The 20,201-nt window shown below is 39.4% G+C and overlaps 3 protein-coding genes and 1 pseudogene across 5 annotated transcripts in view; 3 read left to right on the top strand and 1 right to left on the bottom strand.

Annotated features, from left to right (window-relative positions):
- Positions 1 to 120: 120 nt before the first annotated feature.
- The window catches only part of LOC145464373 (acyl-CoA dehydrogenase family member 11-like), a 37,342-nt gene continuing 17,261 nt past the window's right edge, over positions 121 to 20,201 (bottom strand). Inside the window, exons 12-15 of one of the 2 annotated variants that reach the window (XM_081448249.1) lie at positions 3,546 to 3,623; positions 3,090 to 3,273; positions 1,009 to 1,075; positions 121 to 342 (exon numbers count right to left, since the gene is read on the bottom strand). In XM_081448249.1, the coding sequence (XP_081304375.1) occupies positions 216 to 342; positions 1,009 to 1,075; positions 3,090 to 3,273; positions 3,546 to 3,623 (456 nt within the window). In that variant the 3' untranslated portion in view covers positions 121 to 215. The remainder of the gene's footprint in view (positions 343 to 1,008; positions 1,076 to 3,089; positions 3,274 to 3,545; positions 3,624 to 20,201) is intronic. The other variant, XR_014041428.1, reaches the window with a different exon arrangement.
- LOC145464392 (BTB/POZ domain-containing protein 6-like) lies at positions 5,750 to 11,138 on the top strand. Its single transcript, XM_081448268.1, has one exon. It carries the CDS (start codon positions 7,328 to 7,330, stop codon positions 8,651 to 8,653), a length of 1,326 nt encoding a protein of 441 aa, XP_081304394.1. The 5' UTR covers positions 5,750 to 7,327; the 3' UTR covers positions 8,654 to 11,138.
- Positions 11,848 to 14,998, top strand: LOC145464386 (BTB/POZ domain-containing protein 6-like). Of its 2 annotated transcripts, XM_081448263.1 has the most exons (2): positions 11,848 to 12,087; positions 12,136 to 14,998. In XM_081448263.1, the coding sequence occupies exon 2, from the start codon at positions 12,196 to 12,198 to the stop codon at positions 13,465 to 13,467; it is 1,272 nt and encodes a 423-aa protein (XP_081304389.1). In that variant the 5' UTR covers positions 11,848 to 12,087; positions 12,136 to 12,195; the 3' UTR covers positions 13,468 to 14,998. The 2 variants fall into 2 exon arrangements, with proteins under 2 accessions (XP_081304389.1, XP_081304388.1); XM_081448262.1 differs by having other exon boundaries at positions 11,850 to 14,943.
- Positions 17,401 to 19,001, top strand: LOC145464390 (BTB/POZ domain-containing protein 6 pseudogene; annotated as a pseudogene).

Genomic DNA, 20,201 nt, shown 5'->3' on the forward strand with positions numbered 1-20,201 from the left:
GACGCCAAAACTGACATTGTGCGGTTACCAACAAGATCACACTCTCCCTAAAGAAAGTACTTTACAATATCAAGTTTCCCGACAGATTTGCTGTGTTTCCACACACCATAGCAACCCTGTAAGTTCTTCAGGTTGTTTTACTCGAGTAAAGTGTACCATTGTGGCATTATTTGAAGGTTGCAGCCTAATAATTACACTTTCCACAACAAAACCACTCATCGTGTTGTTTTAAATTCTGGATGTCCCTTCATGACTAGTGCCAGGTCACACGCCGAGCTTTTCGCGTCATACGCGTTGTGTCTGAGATGAGTGAGGACTGGGGTCAAGTCCTGTTGACACCACCTAGAGAATTGTACCGCCCGCTTAGTATTCTTTCTGTATAGTTTGTACAATTAAACGTGAACGAGGCTGAGCAAGAGTTAATCAAGGTATGAGAGTTGCCAGGGAGTTTCTATTCAGTTTTTATCGTTTCATCAGCGTGAGGTCAAACGAGCTGAGCGGATTTAGCACTCTATCACATGTTGACACTGAACCTTCAGTGTTTTAAAAACCTACAAAATTCATCACCCAACAGAATCTAATGCGTACCGAACCCACAGTTCGATACAATAATAGCGTCAGCTGCATGCAGTTAAAGGCACCCAGTTCAGACATTTTGGGGCTGATAACTAAACGCTCATTTCGAACAGAAAGTTAAAATTGTGTCAAAGTGGATCTGCACCACCTCATTTTAAAACAAATTAACGTTGCTCTGAACTCAAGCATCTCAGGTTAGCTGGCGAAAGCTGAACATTCTTCTATGTTGCACAAACGGCCACATTTTCTGCCTGAAGTATTCTTATAAACTGGCTGTGATAAGTGTCTGTGACAGAGCAAAAACAAATGTGGTGGACTGTGTCACAGAGAGCGTCTCTGTGTTGCCGTTGATAATTGTGTGATTTTTTTTTCCACGAGGGCGGCTGTAACACAGGCTACTAAGACTGTCTACTAATGTGGCTTTTACCTTACCTCTTAGCAGCCTCGATGTCATGTCCTTCGGCCTCTTCCCATGACGCATGCTCTATAAGCAAAGACGCTGACAAAAAGAGAAGAAAACACTTCAGATGATTTAAACGTCAAATACGAATTGAATGCGAGCGCTGGATGTAAGCAGAGTAACAGAAAGAGTGTAATGGCCACGGCTTCTGATCATGCCCCTACAGGTGACAAGCGAACGACTGGGTCCAGTAAATATGGGTTACTGACCAAGTGTGAGATCAAGGTGGCTGGATATTGGCCAAGTTCTTTTTCTGCGTGTTCATGGACCGAGATGGAGTCTAGGTCCATAAACTCGCAAAAAAAGAACGAGGTCAATATCCATTCATCTTGACCGAACAAGCTTGGTTAATAAAGGATTTATTACATGGCTTTCGGGGACATTTTCCTTGCGGGACACGGCGGGTAGTCCCGAGCAGGCAAGATAGCTCCTTATTATAAGGCTTTGGCTTGTGGCCGATATAACGCGCGCTCTGATTGGCTAAGAGCGAGATCTGAACGGTCATTATGCAGCCGTAATGCCCAAGGGCCGATTACGGATCATGCAAATTAGGAAGAGCCCGGCTCGGAAAATTCAAGCGCATTGAAACGATGAAAGCCGATTAAAAACAGTAAGAGAAAGTAAATTTTATTAGAGATTTTTCCTTAATAAAATTTATATAGAAGTCGTTTTTGACTTACCAGCCGGTAACCTTGCTAGGCACTAGTGAAAAACAATCAAAATTTGCCGGAAGCTAAAATCGCTAAGTGAAAAACACCATCGGCAGATCTGTGATGCACGCTGAGCAGAACACCACGAAGAAACTTATAAGTAAAGTTATCATCTTAGTCACAACAATTACCGAAATATTAAACTCCGTGACAGTTCTCGTCAAATAGATTCCCTCGCTTTAACACAAGCAAGTGAAAATCAGTTTCCAGGATCATCAGATGTAAAAAATCGGGCGGTTTCTGTCGACAGCAGTGTTTCTGATAACTGCAGGAAGTTTTAGGCGTTCACAAGACTTGAAAAAGTTCATTCATAAATCCCAGAATGAAGAAGGCCAAGAATGATTTGTTGTCGAAAGCGAATGCGAAGATCGAGTTATTCTGAGCAGTGCATTCTGAAGCATTAGTATTTCTTTCACTGAAAGACCGTTGGTTTGGACTATTTTGAAGCACTTTCTGTCTTTTCTATATGCGTTGACGTTTCGCCACAAAATTCGAAAAAACTCCCCCATCAAGTTGTGGCACCACGATACTAAAATACCTTTCTGAGGCTGTGACAATCATATTTCCCGTAAAGAAATGTGTTTTTTAAACGGAATACGTAATACAGTGGTGAAGTTCACTGACTGTGTAGTTTTGCCCTTAGTTTGAGACGATGAATGAATCGGTAAACGCGCGCATCGCCGGATGGAAATTGACGACTTCCGCTCGAATAATTTTTTTCTTTTCTTTAATTCATGAGCCATATAATAAACAATTTAATAACCTCAACCGTTCGGTCGTTACGGGAAAATCTCAAGCCTCGGCCTAACGTATTGACCAAGCGAAAGCGAGGTCAATACGGCAAGGCCTCAGTTTGAGATTTTCCCGTAACGACCTCACTCTCGGTTATTAAGTAGTTAATCTTGCCCGTTCGGGTAGCTAATCACAGCGAAAGATTTGATTCATCTTGCCCGCTCACGGAGCTAGCCATATAATAAATCTACTTATTATATGGTTAGCTCCATAGGCGGACGAGTCAGCCAAATCCTGCACTGTGATGGGTTACCTGAGTGGGCAAGATTGTGATTATGTTGCCTGCTCGGGATTACGAGCTGTGTCCCGCAAGAAAAATTTCCTTGAAATTCCTTTTAATTGGTGTCCTTTATTTGTACTAATAAATCCTTTATTGACCAACCTTGTTGGGTCAAGATGGCTGGGTATTGGTCCCGTTCTTTTTTTGAGCGTTTATGGACCTCGACTCCGTCTCAGTCCATAAACACGCAAGAAGACAACTGCACCAATATCCAGCCATCTTGACCTCCTGCTTGGTCAATAACCCCTGATATACACATGGATTGCCATACCTATGTAAATCCTTGCTAAGCTATACGCCAGATCACGTGCAGGCAGCGATTCAGAAAGAAGCTCGTAGTTTTGTGGAGACAGCAACTTATTCATGGAAGACTGAACCTGTTCAGACAAAATCTTCAGGGTGGGGTGGGACGAATGCAACTTGTTCGAGACGCTTGCGTGAAAAGCCTTCAGTACCTATGTTGAAACAGGAAGATATGCATTGAACATCACAAGGATATTAGAGTGTTAGGGTAGGATGACACGGTATAAAAGATATTTGACCAGTGAAAAGCGCGGGAAAATGTTGCCAGTGAAAAGTACAAAAAAGGATTGACGGGTGGCAAGCGCGGGAAAAGTCACGTGACAAACGATTGCTAAGCAAATTACAGAGCCCAAAAAATGAAAAAGTAAAATTAAGTAGTGAACCACAAAATAAATCACTATATCAGGTTCTGAGTACAATTTACCTGTCCTTTACTTTTAAACACGGACCGCAGTACATCTAATGACAGAACATTCGTGGTTCCTTCCCAAATAGGCAAAACCTAAAGGAAAAAAATATATAACAAGAAAATTAAGTAAACTGTCAAATAATTCCTTTACAAAGCCAACCTAGATCAAAAATGCAACCGTTGTCAAACAACAACTCAGGCTTATTTATTGAAGAAGAAACACGGCCCTCCGCGAATAACATCTTTTCTTTTTAATTAGCGTGTTACTAGGAGATATTTAGTATAAGCTAAAATTGTGCATCTGTAATCTTCACTAAGATATCTGTACATCTGTAATCTTCACTAAGACAGTAAAGAAATAAGGTTTGCTGTGTTTGTACATCGAAGAAAATATAACTTTACATTAAGAACCATAAGATACCATCAATCACATTATTCCAGGAAAAATGGTCAGATAAAAATGCATTTTAGCAATTCACCTGGTCATTACACTAAGCCTATATAAAGACTACCATTCCAATTAAAATAACACCAACTACGAAACTTAATGAAATTCCTTCTCTCTCAGGTAATTTAACTTTAAGCACAAGCAAATTAAATATTTACCGAGTTTTTCCATCAAGAATTTCCAACAACAGTTTTCTCCAAAAATATTCAATTTTTGCTCTTTAACAATGGGCCACTTTCCTCGTATGCAGACTATTTAAACCTGGAAACGTTTGTTCGAAGCTATTACAAGAGAAGAAATTTAGCTATTTTAGTTTCAGAGTCTTGTTTGACAACGAGCTGGTCTTGTTACAGAAAAACACTAAGAAGGAGCTAAAATAACTGACCCTGATTCGACATGTGGAGACAACAATGATAGCACTGCTGTTAGATGTTCAGAAGTAACGTTTCAATTTAGAGAGAGTATGTCGTCTCCAATCTTTGGTAACAAGACAACCATTTCACAGGATCAGTTTCCTCAGTTGATATTTTGGCTTCAAGTGGAATATAATTCTAACAGTTTTGGTCGTTAACCGCGCGGCCATGGGCCGAGTGCGGTTCATGTTTTACCCGTGGTTTATTATTTTTTTCTTTTTGTCGGTGACGAGACCAAGGCTCCCTCTCGACCAAATTCTGAGTCACGCAACGTGTAATGTTTTTCCGCCAGAAGCTGTTAAAACATTAATACACGGACAATTTTACGGATATTGCTTTTTTTGTTGTGGGTAAAATATATTTTCTTTTGGTTTTATCCAAGAGTTGGATTCAAAGGGAATAATAAATACGCTAAAAAAAAGGTATTACGTCAGCCATGGAATGCGTTAACGTTGCAGCTTTCACTTTCGCTACGTGACAAATAAGATCGTGTTTACTTTGCAAGTTTATTTCGCCAGAAGTGACGGTCATTAATTTATTTGGAATTTTGCCAGTATTTCTTGTGGATTTAGGCAAATGAAGTAAATTCTTTGGCTGTTTCATCGCAGCGAGTTCATAGATTGGAAGGAAAATTAAATATTTGGAAGCCATGCAAAGAACTTGTCAGAACATGTAAGGATTACGTCATTGGTAGAGAAATAACCACCGTACTAAAGATAGCCGTGGATAACGCAATTCTTGAATTATGTGACTCGTGTGACTTCTTTACTAGCCCTTTACTCAAGGGAAAAAAGCAATTAAATTTAATCGTGACTTTTAAGAAAGAAAGCCGTTGTTAATAGTGTTTGTATCTTCATTCCCATACATAACCCGATGAAAGTTCCAGATTAAGACGATTACGTCATCGGAGATTTCACAACGGCTCCGACTGGTGGTGCAATAATACAGTTTGTGTCGATCAAGTGATGTGTCTACAGTAATCAATGAATCATCAAAGACTGCTTTGGAATCTGCCCTGCATTGCGACTGTAGAGCTAAGAAAACAGTTCAATTTTAAAAGCGCGGTTATAAGATCTTAAAGATCTTCTTGTTTTATCACAGATTATGTATATCAAATAGCCGGTGTTAATGGTCCTTCACTCAAAATAACTAAAAACTGTAACTATCGATTTGTGTGTCAAACCATTATTGCGACTGTTTACAGAAGCAGAGTGCTAAGCCCAAAACACGTTCGCCACACTAGGGTGAAATCACAAAGCGTAAAGTGGAGAGGAAGCAAAACAGAAATGACGGGGCACTTAAATGTTATCAACAACTAATCCGATGCTTGCATTCCACACATTGGAGTTTAGTTGTTGATGTGTAAGTCCGGTCAGCGAGACCTTGGGAACTAAAGTTCACTACGCATGCTCAAAACACAACACGCATGCTGACACCACTGTCCACTGACAACGCAGTTTCGATAGTTGTCGACAACTAAAGCAGTGATTCTCACACACGGAAAAAACGGTCAAAACGTAGTTGTCGACAATAAAAGCAGTTTCCCTTTTCGAATAGGGAAACTGTTTACCTTGTCGCTAACTAAAATGTGATTAAAATGTCTATTTTAAACTAGAAGTAACCACTGCTTACTGAGTAATCACAGCTTATTGAGTGCGTTCGATTACTCAAACAGAAATCTAGGATGCCCACAACTGTCACGGCAAAGTGAAATTTGTGACGGCAAATTAAAATTCATCACGGCAAAATAAAATTCGAAAAAATTCAAATTACTCCCGGCAAATTACAAATACTCACGGCAAAAACAAAACCCATTATCTTAATTCAAAATTCATCATGGCAAGAGCAAAAACGCTTACGGCTTATAACAATAGAACGTTTTCACATGACGTCACGGCAGTCATATTGGTGTTCCAAAACAATGAAACGGCGGCCATGTTGGTGTAACAAACCAATCCTTTAGGAGTTCAACTCTTTTCTTATCTAAACAGTTTCATTTGTTCCACTAAATTTGCATGGCTGCTGGTCACGTGACTGAAAACGCTCCATATGAATAGACGCGATGAATCGAAAAACATGTTATTATATCTCTCAATTAGTACGCGCGCTGTGATAGGTCAATTTAGCGGGGTGTATTCTACTGTACGGCCCGCTAAAATTGAAAGCTGTTTTTGTTGCCAAAATTTCTTGTAATTTGTCGCCAAGTGTTCTTAACTTTTTAGCAAGTAAAAGTTTAAAACTTCCTTTTACTCCTGGAATTGTGTATTAAAACCTTCTAGAGACTTACGAGTCACTTAACAACGATTTCAAATTGACTCGTTTTGCTTTCGAATTGCGTCAGAAATTTGAGGCTGTTCCGCGTGAATAGAAATCGTTCCTCAACTCGTCAGACACACAGAAGTTATAAAAAATGTCTTACTAACCTCGTTTTCTGCGTCCGTACTGTAAGTTACGGATCCTCGTTTTTCCCCTTCGATTTATGGCCCGCGCGATTCGCGCTTAGGCCATAAATCGATGGGGAAAAAATCTCGGTCCGTAACGTACAGTACGGCCCTCGGACTCAGTTAGTAAGAGGTATTTACCTGCGTAGACCCGCTTCATCTTTACTTTACTTAGTTCGTTTTGTTCGTCATTTCCGCCACTCCTTTTAGTTTCGAAGTATGTGTTACGACATCCACCATTATATATAATATTGTAATTTCATTTTTATAATTTAGTGAATATCTAAACCTCAGTGAAGAAGGCTGGTCTGGCCAGCACTGCCTGTTTTCTTAGTTCACGGCTTTGCAGTTTATTTACTTTGTAAGTATCTTTAAATTCAAATATTTTAACCTACCGCTGTCTCGAGTTGCCACCAACTTTTTATCACGACTCTACACCGTCTAGCAATATCAAACTCTCTTGGTTCAAACTACGTGGATTTCAGTAAAGAAATCATGTCTGTCTTCGAGGAAAACTGGCAAACAACAACACCAACAGTCAGAGAAAGAAGCAAGTTTATGTTCAACGAGTGCGATGTGAAGTTTCTCGTCAAAAGAGCCGACGACGAAAATGAAAGTAAACTAGTGATTCCTACTCACAAGTTTGTGCTAGCGACTAGCAGTCCTGTGTTTGAAGCAATGTTTTACGGTAAGCTGGCAGAGACTACAGACTGTATTCAACTACCTGACTGTGAGTACGACAGTCTTTTGGAGTTGTTTCGTTATATGTACAGCGATGAAGTGAATTTGAGCGGAAGTAATGTGATGGGAGTGTTGTATTTGGCGAAGAAGTACATGGTGCCTTCGCTGGCTGATAAATGCATTGAATATCTGAAAGATAACTTAGATTCATCAAATGTTTTCAGCATCCTGCCATCTGCGAAGAAATACGAAGAGAACAAGCTGTTTCATCAATGTTGGAAAGTGATCAGTAAACAAACAGAAGAGGCGGTGAAATCAGAGTGTTTCGAGACCATTGAAAGGTCCTTACTTGTAGCAGTAGTCAAGCATGACAATCTAACGATCAAAGAGATAGAGCTGTTTAAAGCTGTTGACTTGTGGGCGACGAAGGAATGTGAAAGGCAAGGTTTAGCAGCAGATGGAAAAGCGAAAAGAAAAATTCTTGGACAAGAAATAATTAAGGCGATACGCTTCCCAATAATGGATGAAAAAGAATTCGCTAGTGTGGTTTTAGACAGCAAAATATTAACAAAAGAAGAAATCGTCAGTGTTATCAAACATCTAAATTCAGTCCCGAGTTCTCCGATGGTGTTTCCAAAAATTAAAAGATCTGTTTCAACCGGTGACATACAACGATGCTGTAGATTTAACTCGTTATCAGACCGCAGATGGAAATATGGCCCCTCGAGAGATCAAAATTGTATCTTATTTTTACTGGACAGAGATACCAAGCTACTCGGAGTGTGCTTATTTGGTGGTGAGAATAATACTTACTCCGTAGAACTGGTGGTAAGGGATCTCAAACGTTTCAAAGTTTTGGTCCTTAAAACCGGAACATTTTCCTCAGAGCTGTTACAGGGAAACAAATTTACCTATTTTGGTGTTAAAGTCTTGTTTGACAACGAACAGGTTCTTTTAGAGAGAAAGACCTTGTACGAAGTAGAAGCTAAAATAACTGGCCCTGATTCGACGTGTGGAGACAACGGTGATCAGTTTGTCGCATGTTCAGGAGTAACTTTTAAATTTAGTAACACTTTATTCAGTAGTAATGGAACAAACATCCAACAGGATCAGTTTCCCGAATTAATGTTTTCTCTATAAATTCATATCAATTTTTATAATATGTCGAATTATTCTCGTATTTTGATTGGCTCAGTCTTTCTTATGGAGGAGTTGTATCGCAACCCAAGTCAAGTTCGAGTCAATTTTTATTTTTATTCGCTTTTCCTTTTTTAAGACCTACATTGCGCCGGATCAATTTGAGAACGGACCAATCATCTGCAAGGATTTGTGTTTGAGGAAAACTCGGTCATGGAAATCACATGATTACCGTGACATCATCGTTTTCGAAAAGCTCCGTTTTCGTGACGGATTAGTGTGGACGGTAGGCCTAACCGGAGAAATAAAGCTCCGTTTTCGTGACGGATTAGTTTGGACGGTAGGCCTAACCGTAGGAATAAAGCTCCGTTTTCGTGACGGATTAGTGTGGACGGTAGGCCTAACTGGAGAAATAAAGCTCCGTTTTCGTGACGGATTAGTGTGGACGGTAGGCCTAACCGGAGAAATAAAGCTGCGCTTTCAAATTCCTCCCCCGTAGTGTGGACAGGACCATAGTTTGACTACAACTGTTATTGTAAAACAAATTGTCAGTTATTTTTCCCAGTTATGCGCTAGTGAAAATCGACCTTAAAAGTTCTTGATTATTGGACTGTATAGACTCAAATTTCACATTTTAGCAGAATTCACACTGTTCTTTCAAAAACTTGTTACAATAAACTTCCTCTAGTGACTCTCAATCTGCGGGGTTCTTAACATGTTGAAATTTGGTTCAATCTCAGCCTCAATGTTCTTAAAAAAAGATTCTACAAAAAAGTTAAAATTTGTCCCTGGAAAATAGAATTTCGATGTCTTTACTTTCGATTTAAATCATTTGCAATTTATCACTGACTTTAAATAGTGGGGAGGAGTAGACTGGAACTGATAAACATTAACCCCCTCCAGGGTTTGAACATGGGGTCATGTGACCAGCCCAGCCATGTAATCTCGAGTGTTATCCCGATTTCATCTGCAGAAAAGACATGTTTTTCATTCCTCCACCTTCCCATATCCTAGCCACTTGTCTTTGTACGTGTTCAGTGCCCACATCTTTACTGGGCCAAACTATGTATGAAGGATTTTTTCAATGAATTTGATATTTTATTAAAAGCGGCTATGAGTCTTAACCACAACCATATTACTCCAATCTCATGTCTGGTTTTTATTGCCGAGTAAACAGAGCTCAGGCAAGGCGGCTCAAGAACTATTATTTGGTCATTTCCAATCACGATCGACATCTGATTTCACCGAACCGCATCAGAAAACTGTACGGTACAGATGATGGGAAAATAGAAATGTAATAATCAAAAAACCCAATTTGGGTTGACATACATCCAGAACTAACATAATAAGAATGACAACGACGAAAATGAGAAAGGAAAATTTATATCTTAATCTTGAGAGGTGATACAACTCAAGTCCAGCAGTTATTTTAAAGATGAAAATCGTCGTCGCTCATATTAAAAAACGTTTGCCCATTGAAATAAAACTACAATAACAAAGCTCTCCGCTACAAGTCTAAATTCCACTTTCTTTTATTCGGTTATTATTACTCTGCTTATAATCCTAATTGTATTAAAAACTGACAGCACAGCATCGCACAGAATACTGGACATCGTTAACTATTCAGAACAACTAAAATGAGGCACGCCACACTAAATATGCACAAAGCTACACCTCTTACATTTTCATTGACATTTCAAAGATTTGGACAAATAACCAGACTACCCTAATGCTTCAACATTTTCTAGAACAAAGCGCTTTGCCTGTAACGCATGCGCAGAAGACTAGTCTAGGTTCCTGTCTACTATGTGGAAGATGCAGTACACACGCGACCACACCCGAACGTCGCGAGCTTTTCCTTGCGGTGTAAAGCCTGGTTCACACTTGCGACATAACGACATAACAAGGGCTTTATCACCTTTATGTCGTTATGCTTGCAGTGTGAACATGCTGACGTAATAAAACAACAGCATGAAAATAACTACAACACGAAACACTGTTTTTTTCCTTATGTCATCATATCCATGTCGCGCGAACAACATTGACATAACAACATAACAAAGAATCAATCAAATCGGCGCAAGAATTGTCGAACCCAGTCTACGCCCAGCATTATATTCAAATTGGCGGCGACTATGACCGAGCAAGAATCAACTGGTGCGGCTCGTGAGATCAAGAAGGTTAATCCCGTTTACCTGAAATGATATTTTCGATCATCCAAACTCAGTTCTCTGACGAGGTTCTGGTACTAGCCGTGTGCTGTCCTGGCTTCTAGTTCAAAGATCGCACGCACCCACTATTTCATGTTCTTCTAGCGTTGTTTTCCCTTTGTTTTCGACACTCATACATTGCAAAGGAAACATGCAGGTGACCAGAATAAAGAGAAAAAACTAGTTATACTATATATGATGTTGCAAGTGTTATAAATAAGCTTTGTTGTTAAATGTTTACAATGCAATAGTGTAGTACAAAGCAGAAAATGAAAAGTAAATTTCAAACTGTAATAATCTGCCTTAATCTCATCATGACAAATTAAAACCTTTAGCGACGGTGACAAGAACATTGTTCACTAAAAACATTCTAGGAGCACGAATTTGTATTTCACTGAGCTTGTACATTTTGTGATATTTTTCTGTGCAAGATTATTTGACACATCGCACAATAATGCCAGGTTTAAGAAATTCCCACAACGATTAACGGAGAAAAGTAGATTGGTAGTGTAAATGATGAATTGCAATACTTTATATACAAAAGACGTAAACAATGTAATTTAATGTAATGAAGGTTGTCTGTATAATGTAAGTTCAGTCCTGTAATTGATGAATGTTAACAAGATATATATTTTCAATAAATCAACTGGGGGTTATTATACGCAAACGATGAAAACAAAGCTAAGCGCCGGGAGTGCATTCTCTAGTTGTGCTCGGTCTACCCTCACAGTTACAATACAAGTTTATTTTTATGTAATATATCAAACGTAAACAGAAGTGTAGCAGCTCTCGTATGCTGCTGTTGTTTTATTATTGTAGCAGCTGTTATTGTTTTAGGGCTACGGGCATTGTTTCTCTAGTTTGTTCTATTGTTCCCTTAAAGGGTATCGAGCCATTCATGTGAGATCTTACGAGAATATTTTCAGCCTAAAATTGGCAGAAAGATAAGAACATTCGGCCCAGGCCGGAAAACAATATTCTTATTAAAAAAAAAAAGAGTGTAACCCGGAGGAAGGTCACTTTCTACTCTATTTTTCTTGGTACAATGTGCCTAGGAAGTTTCGATAATAAGGAGGACGTGACCAAGCATTCACTTAGCGTGACCGGTCACACCAACTGAGTTCGTGATGGCTTCCTGCCAAGTAATTCTAGATTCAAATTTTTGACTCCACCGCTGTCTCGAGTTGCCACCCACCTTTTATCACGAATCTACACGATCTAGCAACCTCAAACTCTTCTGGTTTAAACTACGTTGATTTCAGTGGAGAAATCATGTCTGTCGTCGAGAGAAACTGGCAAACAACAAGACCCACAATCAGAGAAAGAAGCAAGTTTATGTTCAACAACGATCTCTTCAGCGATGTGAAGTTTGTTGTCCAAAAGGCCGCTCAAGGCGAAAGTGAAAGTAAACAAGTGATTCCTGCCCACAAGTTCGTGTTGTCGATTAGCAGTCCTGTGTTTGAAGCCATGTTTTACGGTGAGCTGGCGGAGACCACAGACTCTATTCAACTGCCTGACTGTGAGTACGACAGTCTTTTGGAGTTGTTTCGTTACATGTACAGCGATAAAGTGAATTTGAGCGGAAGTAATGTGATGGGAGTGCTGTATTTGGCGAAGAAATACATGGTGCCCTCACTGGCTGATAAATGCATGAAATATCTGCAAGATAACTTAGATCCATCAAATGTTTTCATTATCTTGCCCTCTGCTCAGAAATTCGAAGAGAAAAACCTGGTGGATCGATGCTGGAAAGTGATCAGTAAACAGACAGAAGAGGCTGTGAAATCAGAGTGTTTTGAGACCATTGAGAGGTCCTTACTTGAAGTAGTAGTCAAGCATGACAATCTGACGATTGAAGAGATAGAGCTGTTCAAAGCTGTTGACTTGTGGGCAACCAAGGAATGCGAGAGGCAAGGTTTAGCGGCAGATGGGGAAGCGAAAAGAAGAATTCTTGGAGAAGAAATAATTAAAGGAATACGTTTTCCCGTCATGAATGAAAAAGATTTCGCTAGTGTGGTTTTAGACAGTAAAATATTAACAGCAGAAGAAATCGTCAGTGTCCTCAAACTTCGGAATTCAGTCCCGAGTCCGCCGAAAGCATTTTCAAAAACTAAAAGATCAGGTTCAGTTGCTGACATTCAACGATGCTGTAGATTTAACTCCTTATCAAATCGCAGATTGCAATATGGCTCCCGGACATACCACTATATCCAATTTTCCGTAGACAGAGATATCAAGCTACTCGGTGTGTGCTTATTTGGTAGTGAGAATAATACTTACACGGTAGAATTGGTGGTAAGGCCATTGTTTGGAAGAACAGTTTTCATGCCTAAAACTGGGCAATTTTCCTCAGAGCTTTTACAGGGGGGGAAATTTAACTATTTTGGTTTTAAAGTCTTGTTTGACAACCAACAGGTCCTTTTAGAGAAATACAACGTGTACCGAATCGAAGCTAAAATAAGTGGCCCTGATTCGACATGTGGAGACCACGGTGATAGCACTGTTACATGTTCTGGAGTAACTTTTACATTTACAGAGTTTGACCTTGACAGTGGTGGAACAACCACTCGACGGGGTCAGTATCCCGAAATATTGTTTTCTCTATAAATTCATATCAATTCATGTAATATGACGATTGGCTCTTACTTTTAGAGGAGTTATATCGCAGCCTAAGTCAAGTTCGAGTCAATTTTTATTTTTATTTATGACCTAGGCCCCGTCCACAGTACGCCGGAGAAATTAGAAAACGGCGTTTTCATTCTGAAAACAGCGCATCAAATGTTTTCTGTCCACACTACGCCGGAGAATTTGAAAACGCAACAGTCACCGGTCATTTTGGATTTGAAAACTCGGGCAGGAAAATCACATGATTATCGTAACGCCATCGTTGTCGAAAATCTTCGCTTTCAAAAACGGTTTCCGTCCACAGTAAAACGCAAAGCCGGCGTTTTCAAATTGCTCCGGTTTGAACAGCGTTTTCGAAAAGCTTCGTTTTCGTGACAGATTAGTGTGGACAGCAGGCCTGACCGAGGAAATAAAGCTGCGTTTTCAAATTTAATTCTCCGGCGTAGTGTGGACAGGGCCATAGTTTGACTATAATTGCTGTTGTAAAAAAAAATTGTCCATTAGATTTATCAGTAATGCGTTAATGAAAATCGACCTTAAAAGTACTTTATTATTGGACTGTATAGACCAAAGTTTTACATTTTACCAGAATTCACCCTGTTCTTAACTTCCTCCAGTGACTCTCAATCTGCGAGTTTCTAAGCATGTTTGTAAAATTTGGTTCAAACTCAGCCTCAATGTTCTTATGAAAATGGTTCTAACAAAAAATATAATATTTGCTTGGAAATGGGATTTTTATGTCTTTAATTTCGGTTTAATATAAGTAATTTGTAATTTATCAGTGGCTTATTACATAGGTGAGGAGTAGATTGGAATAAACATCTGCGCGGGGGTCACGTGACTAGCCAAGCCACGTGAGACCGAGTGTCATTCCAATTTAATCGCAGGCGGTTTTGTTTTCTATCCCTCCTCCTTCCCATATCCTAGCCGCTTGTCTTTGTTCGTGTTCAGTGCCCACACCTTTACTGGGCCAAACACTATGTATGAAGGATTCTTTCGATGAATTTGATATTTTATTAAAGCGGCTATGAGACTTACCCACAACCATATTACTACAAGCTCATGTCTGGTTTTTGTTGCCCAGTCAACAGACCTCAGGCAAGGCGGCTCAAGGCCTGTTATTTGTTCATTAGCAACAACGATCGACATCTGATTTCTCAGTACGCATCAGAAAACCATTCCGTACAGATGATGAGAAAATAGTAATGTATCAACTAAGAAAGCCAGTTTGGGCTGACATACAACCAGACCTAGCATAATAACAATGACAACGGCAAAGGAGAATTTACATCATAATCTTGAGAGTCCATTGATGCAACTCAAGTCCAGCAGTTGTTTTAAAGATGAGAACAATCGTCGCTCATGTACATGTAACAGAACGTTTGCCAATTGAAATAAAACTGCAATAATAAAGCTCTGTGCATTGTTTCACTTTGGCTACGAGTCTAAATTCCACTTTGTTTTATTGGTTTATTATTACTCTGCTTATAATCCTAATTGGATCAAAAACTGACAGCACAGCATCGCACAGAATACTGGACATCGTTAACTATTCAGAACAACTAAAATGAGGCACGCTACACTAAAGGTGTAGCTTTGTGTAGCACAAAGCTACACCTGTCATATTTTCATTGACATTTCAGAGATTTGGACAAATACCTAGACTACCATAATGCTTCAACATTTTCTAGAACAAGGTGCTTTGATTGTAACGCAAGCGCAGAAGACTAGTCTATGTTACTGTCTACTAGGTGGAAGATGCAGCACACACGCGACCACACCCGAACGTCGCGCGCTTTTCCTTGCGGTGTAAAGCCTGGTTCACACTTGCGATATAACGACATAAGAAGGGCTTTATCACCTTTATGTCGTTATGTTTGCAGTGTGAACATGCTGACGTAATAAAACAACAGCATGAAAATAACTACAACACGAAACACTGTTTTTTTCCTTATGTCATCATATCCATGTCGCGCGAACAACATTGACATAACAACATAACAAAGAATCAATCAAATCGGCGCAAGAATTGTCGAACCCAGTCCACGCCCAGCACTATATTCAAAATGGCGGCGACTATGACCGAGCAAGAATCAACTGGCGCGGCTCGTGAGATCAAGAAGGTTAATTCCGTTTACCTAAGATGATATTTTCGATCATCCAAACTCAGTTCTATGACGAGATCTTGAACTAGCCGTGTGCTGTCCTGGCTTCTAGTTCAAAGATCGCACGCAACCACTATTTCATGTTCTTCTAGCGTTGTTTTCCCTTTGTTTTCGACACTCATACATTGCAAAGGAAACATGCAGGTGACGAGAATATAGAGAGACAACTAGTTATACTATATATGATGTTGCAAGTGTTATAAATAAGCTTTGTTGTTAAATGTTTACAATGCAATAGTGTAGTACAAAGCAGAAAATGAAAAGCAAATCTCAAACTGTAATAATCTGCCTTAATCTCATCATGACAAATTAAAACCTTTAGTGACAAGAACATTGTTCACTAAAAACATTTTAGGAGCACGAATTTGTATTTCACTGAGCTTGTACATTTTGTGATATTTTTCTGTGCAAGATTATTTGACACGTCGAACAATAATGCCAGGTTTAAGAAATTCCCACAACGATTAACGGAGAAAAGTAGGTTGGTAGTGTAAATGATGAATTGCAATACTTTATATACAAAAGACGTAAACAATGTAATTTAATGTAATGAAGGTTGTCTGTATAATGTAAGTTCAGTCCTGTAATTGATGAATGTTAACAACATATATATTTTCAATAAATCAACTGGGGGTTATTATACGCAAACGATGCAAACACAGCTAGGCACCGGGAGCGCATTCTCCAGTTGTGCTAAGTCTACCCTCACAGTTACAGTACAAGTTAATTTTTCTATCTCATTCACAAACACTTCAAGTAAATAGAAGGGTAGCAGCTCTCGTCAACTGCTATTGTTTTATTATTGTAGCAGCTGTTATTGTTTCAGGGCTAGAGGCATTGTTTCTGTTGTTTGTTCTATTGTTCCCTTAAGGGGTAGAGCCATTCATGTGAGACCCTACAAGAGCTGCTATTGTTTTATTATTGCAGCAGCTGTTATTGTTTTAGGACTAGGCAGTGGCGGATACAGACCTGGAGCTAGGGGGGGGGGGGTTTGTTTTACTTGCCCTGCCGGCTTTTCTTCCTTCTGTCATTTCCTCTTTTTTTACCCAAAATAGGGGGACCTGCCCCTTCCCTAGATCCGCCATTGCTAGGTGCATTGTTTCTGTTGTTTGTTCTTTTGTTCTCTCAAAGGGTATCGAGCCATTCATGTGAGACCCTACGAGAGCTGCTACCCGATCCCAAATAAAACATGCCTTAAGGCAAAATTGACCACTGTTGTATTGGGAACACTGGTATATTTTCTGTTTACACTCATAAGTGTTTGATGTAAGCTCTGCCGGTTGCTTTACAGTAACAAGGCGCTCCCTGCATGAGTATAATTTCAAACCAGAAGAATATATTTTATAAGAATATCGAGGCTGAAATTTGCGAAATTTCAAGAATATTTTAAGGATAAACCAGAGGCAGAGATTCTGAAAAGAATCCAATTTCGTGTATTGAAAATTTGTAAATACAATACAATTACATGTTTTTAACTGAACCGTATAAAATGTTTTCTTTCTCTTAACGGCAAAACTAGCCAAAAAGCAACAAAAATAGCACTAGCCGTATGATCGATGCTAATAACATTTCTTCAAGACGTTAAGTGTGTCATAAGATCAGGTTTAAATACCTGCAGGCTGGCTCCAAAATTACTTTTACACCATCAAGACACCAAATACATTTGAAAACACAAATGCCACACGTAATAATGTAAGAACATTCACAACAATATTTTCAGCCTAAACTCGGCAGAAAAATAAGAATGTTCAGCCTGGGCCGGAAAAACAATATTCTTATAAAATAAGAGTGTAACCCGAAAGAAAGTTACTTTGTACTCTATTTTTGTTGGTACAATATGCCTAGGACGATCCGACTGATAATAAGAAAGGCGTGACCAAACACTCTCTTAGCGTGACCGGTAATTTTATACTCAAATTTTTGAACCCACCACTGTCTCGAGTTGCCACCCACTTTTCTACACGGTCTAGCAACCTCAAACTCTCTTGGCTTAAACTATATAGATTTCAGTAGAGAAATCATGTCTGTCCCCAAGGAAAACTGGCAAACAACAAGACCCACAATCAGAGAAAGAAGCAAGTTTATGTTCAACAACAATCTCTTCAGCGATGTGAAGTTTGTTGTCCAAACGGCCGCTCAAGGCGAAAGCGAAAGTAAACAAGTGATTCCTGCTCACAAGTTTGTGTTGTCGATTAGCAGTCCTGTGTTTGAAGCCATGTTTTATGGTGAGCTGGCGGAGACTACAGACTCTATTGAACTGCCTGACTGTGACTACGACAGTCTGTTGGAGTTGTTTCGTTACATGTACAGCGATGAAGTGATCTTGAGCGGAAGTAATGTGATGGGAGTGTTGTATTTGGCGAAGAAATACATGTTGCCTTCATTGGCTGATAAATGCATGAAGTATCTGCAAGATAACTTAGATCCATCAAACGTTTTTAGCATCCTGCCCTCTGCTCAGAAATATGAAGAGAAAAACCTGGTGGACCGATGCTGGGAAGTGATCGACGAAGAGACAGAGAGGGCTGTTAAATCGGATGGTTTTGCAACAATTGAGAGATCCTTACTTGAAGAGGTAGCCGAGCGTGACACTCTGACGATTGAAGAGATCGAGCTGTTTAAAGCCGTTGACTTGTGGGCCACAAAGGAATGCCAGAAACAACGGCTGATGGTAGATGGTGCAGCAAAAAGAAGAGTCCTTGGAGAAAGCCTAGTCAAGGCATTATGTTTTCCAACAATGAAACAAGAAGATTTCGCAAGTGTTGTGTTGGACAGTAAAATTTTAACCTTGGACGAAATCGTTAGCATTATCAAATGCCTCAGTGCAGTCTCTAGTTCTCCAGTGATATTTCCAGAAAGAAAAAGATGTGGTCTAATTCACCGGTGCAACGATTTGACTCGACTTCCTCTGGATGGGGTTATGGAGCCTTCAAAGATGCCATCTGTTTCGCAGTGGACAAAGATATTGTACTACATGGGGTGTGCCTCTTTGGCAGTGAGAACAATACTTACTCTGTAGACCTTGAAGTAGTCGACTACAATGCTAAATTAGTATTGATGTCTGAAAATGGAAAATTTAATTCAGTGAAATTCCAGGGCAAGAAAAACAGTTATTATGGTTTTAAAGTGCCGTTTGCCGGAATGAAAGGAGTAATTCTAAAGAAAAACACGAAGTACGACGTAAGAGCTAAGATATCAGGGTCTAATTCGCAAAGCGGAACAGACGGGGTCAGTTCCGTCCAGTGTTCTGGAGTAACATTCGCATTTGGGCATAGTGAGTGCTCAAGGAATGGAACGGGAGTTAAAGGAGGTCAATTTCCCGAATTGATTTTTTCTCTTTACAAACAATAAACATTTCGTGTAAAAACTTGGAGTGAACGAGTTTTCAATCTTAAAAAGCTATTGACCGCTTTTAGATTTGATTTTATTACTCCATAATTGTTCTCTACAGGATAAACTTCTTTCGTGTCTTTCACCCAGAGGAGACCATATATTTCGTTTTCTTTGGTGAACTCTTTATACTCCCCCTACTATATAATTTCATCATGAAACAGAAATATGAGAGCAATCAAACTAAAGGCTGATTAAAATTGTATGAACGAACAAGTTCCCCAAAACTGACATTAAAAGCAAGGTATGCCAGTATGTACTTTGGTTTCGTAATGAAAGAACATTGTAAAACAGAAGGTTTTTTGTTTTTGGATAAATAAAAGCTCTGTTGTAACGGATTGCTTAACAATAAAACTTAATAGAAGAAAGTCGTATTTAAACGGCGGGAAACCGAATTTAGTTCGTACAGTGTGATCGTCCGGGTGAGGGTAGTTCTGAAAAGAACTGTTGCTGGAGACTGACGTTTCGACAACCTGAGCGGAAGTACATAGTCCTCTTCGAGTCAAGTGAATAGTGTTTGTCAGTCGATAGTGTTACAAGTCCTGTCCTTTCAAAGGAACAGATAATTTTAATTACGATTAAAATCATAATTATTGTCAAAGTAATCTGTGGATTCGCTATTCTTTGCCTAGTGGACCTACATTTACTTTCAGAATTGATTGTCAATAAGAAGACGTAGACACATAACAAAACAATGGTCAATTCGTTGATTCTACGCTAGCTTAATTGTGTTTATATGATTTTATATTTTCATCTACATCCAGAAACAATTACACGTGAAATCTCGCCATCCATGCAGGCTACATGTTGTGCTTCTATTGTTCACCAACACTTCAAATAAATCACCGCCTGGGGCACAATTGACCACTCTTGCATGCAATCGTTGTTACCCCAAAACGTTTTCATGAAAAAATTACTCGCGATTCTGATTGGCTGAGAGCAGTGCAGTTCAAGTGTAACACCAATGCAAAAAGTGTAACACCACTGCAAATTATACATCGTAATTCTGGATTATGATTGGCTGAAAGACAATAGGAAACTTTCTAAGCCAGTGATATCACGTAAAATGATGACGAAAAGTTTAGGCGGAAACTTTGAAAAAAGTTTTCTTGAATGAGAAGAAATGGTTTCAAAAAAGATCTTCCGGCACTTCCTCCACGC

Source organism: Orbicella franksi, chromosome 12 (genome assembly GCF_964199315.1).
Source record: "Orbicella franksi chromosome 12, jaOrbFran1.1, whole genome shotgun sequence".
NCBI classification, from domain to species: domain Eukaryota; kingdom Metazoa; phylum Cnidaria; class Anthozoa; order Scleractinia; family Merulinidae; genus Orbicella; species Orbicella franksi.

Excerpts from the sequence above, each read along its gene's own strand:
- LOC145464386 (XM_081448262.1), top strand. The coding sequence starts at position 12,133 with ATGTCTGTCGTCGAGAGAAACTGGCAAACAACAAGACCCACAATCAGA.
- LOC145464392 (XM_081448268.1), top strand. The coding sequence starts at position 7,328 with ATGTCTGTCTTCGAGGAAAACTGGCAAACAACAACACCAACAGTCAGA.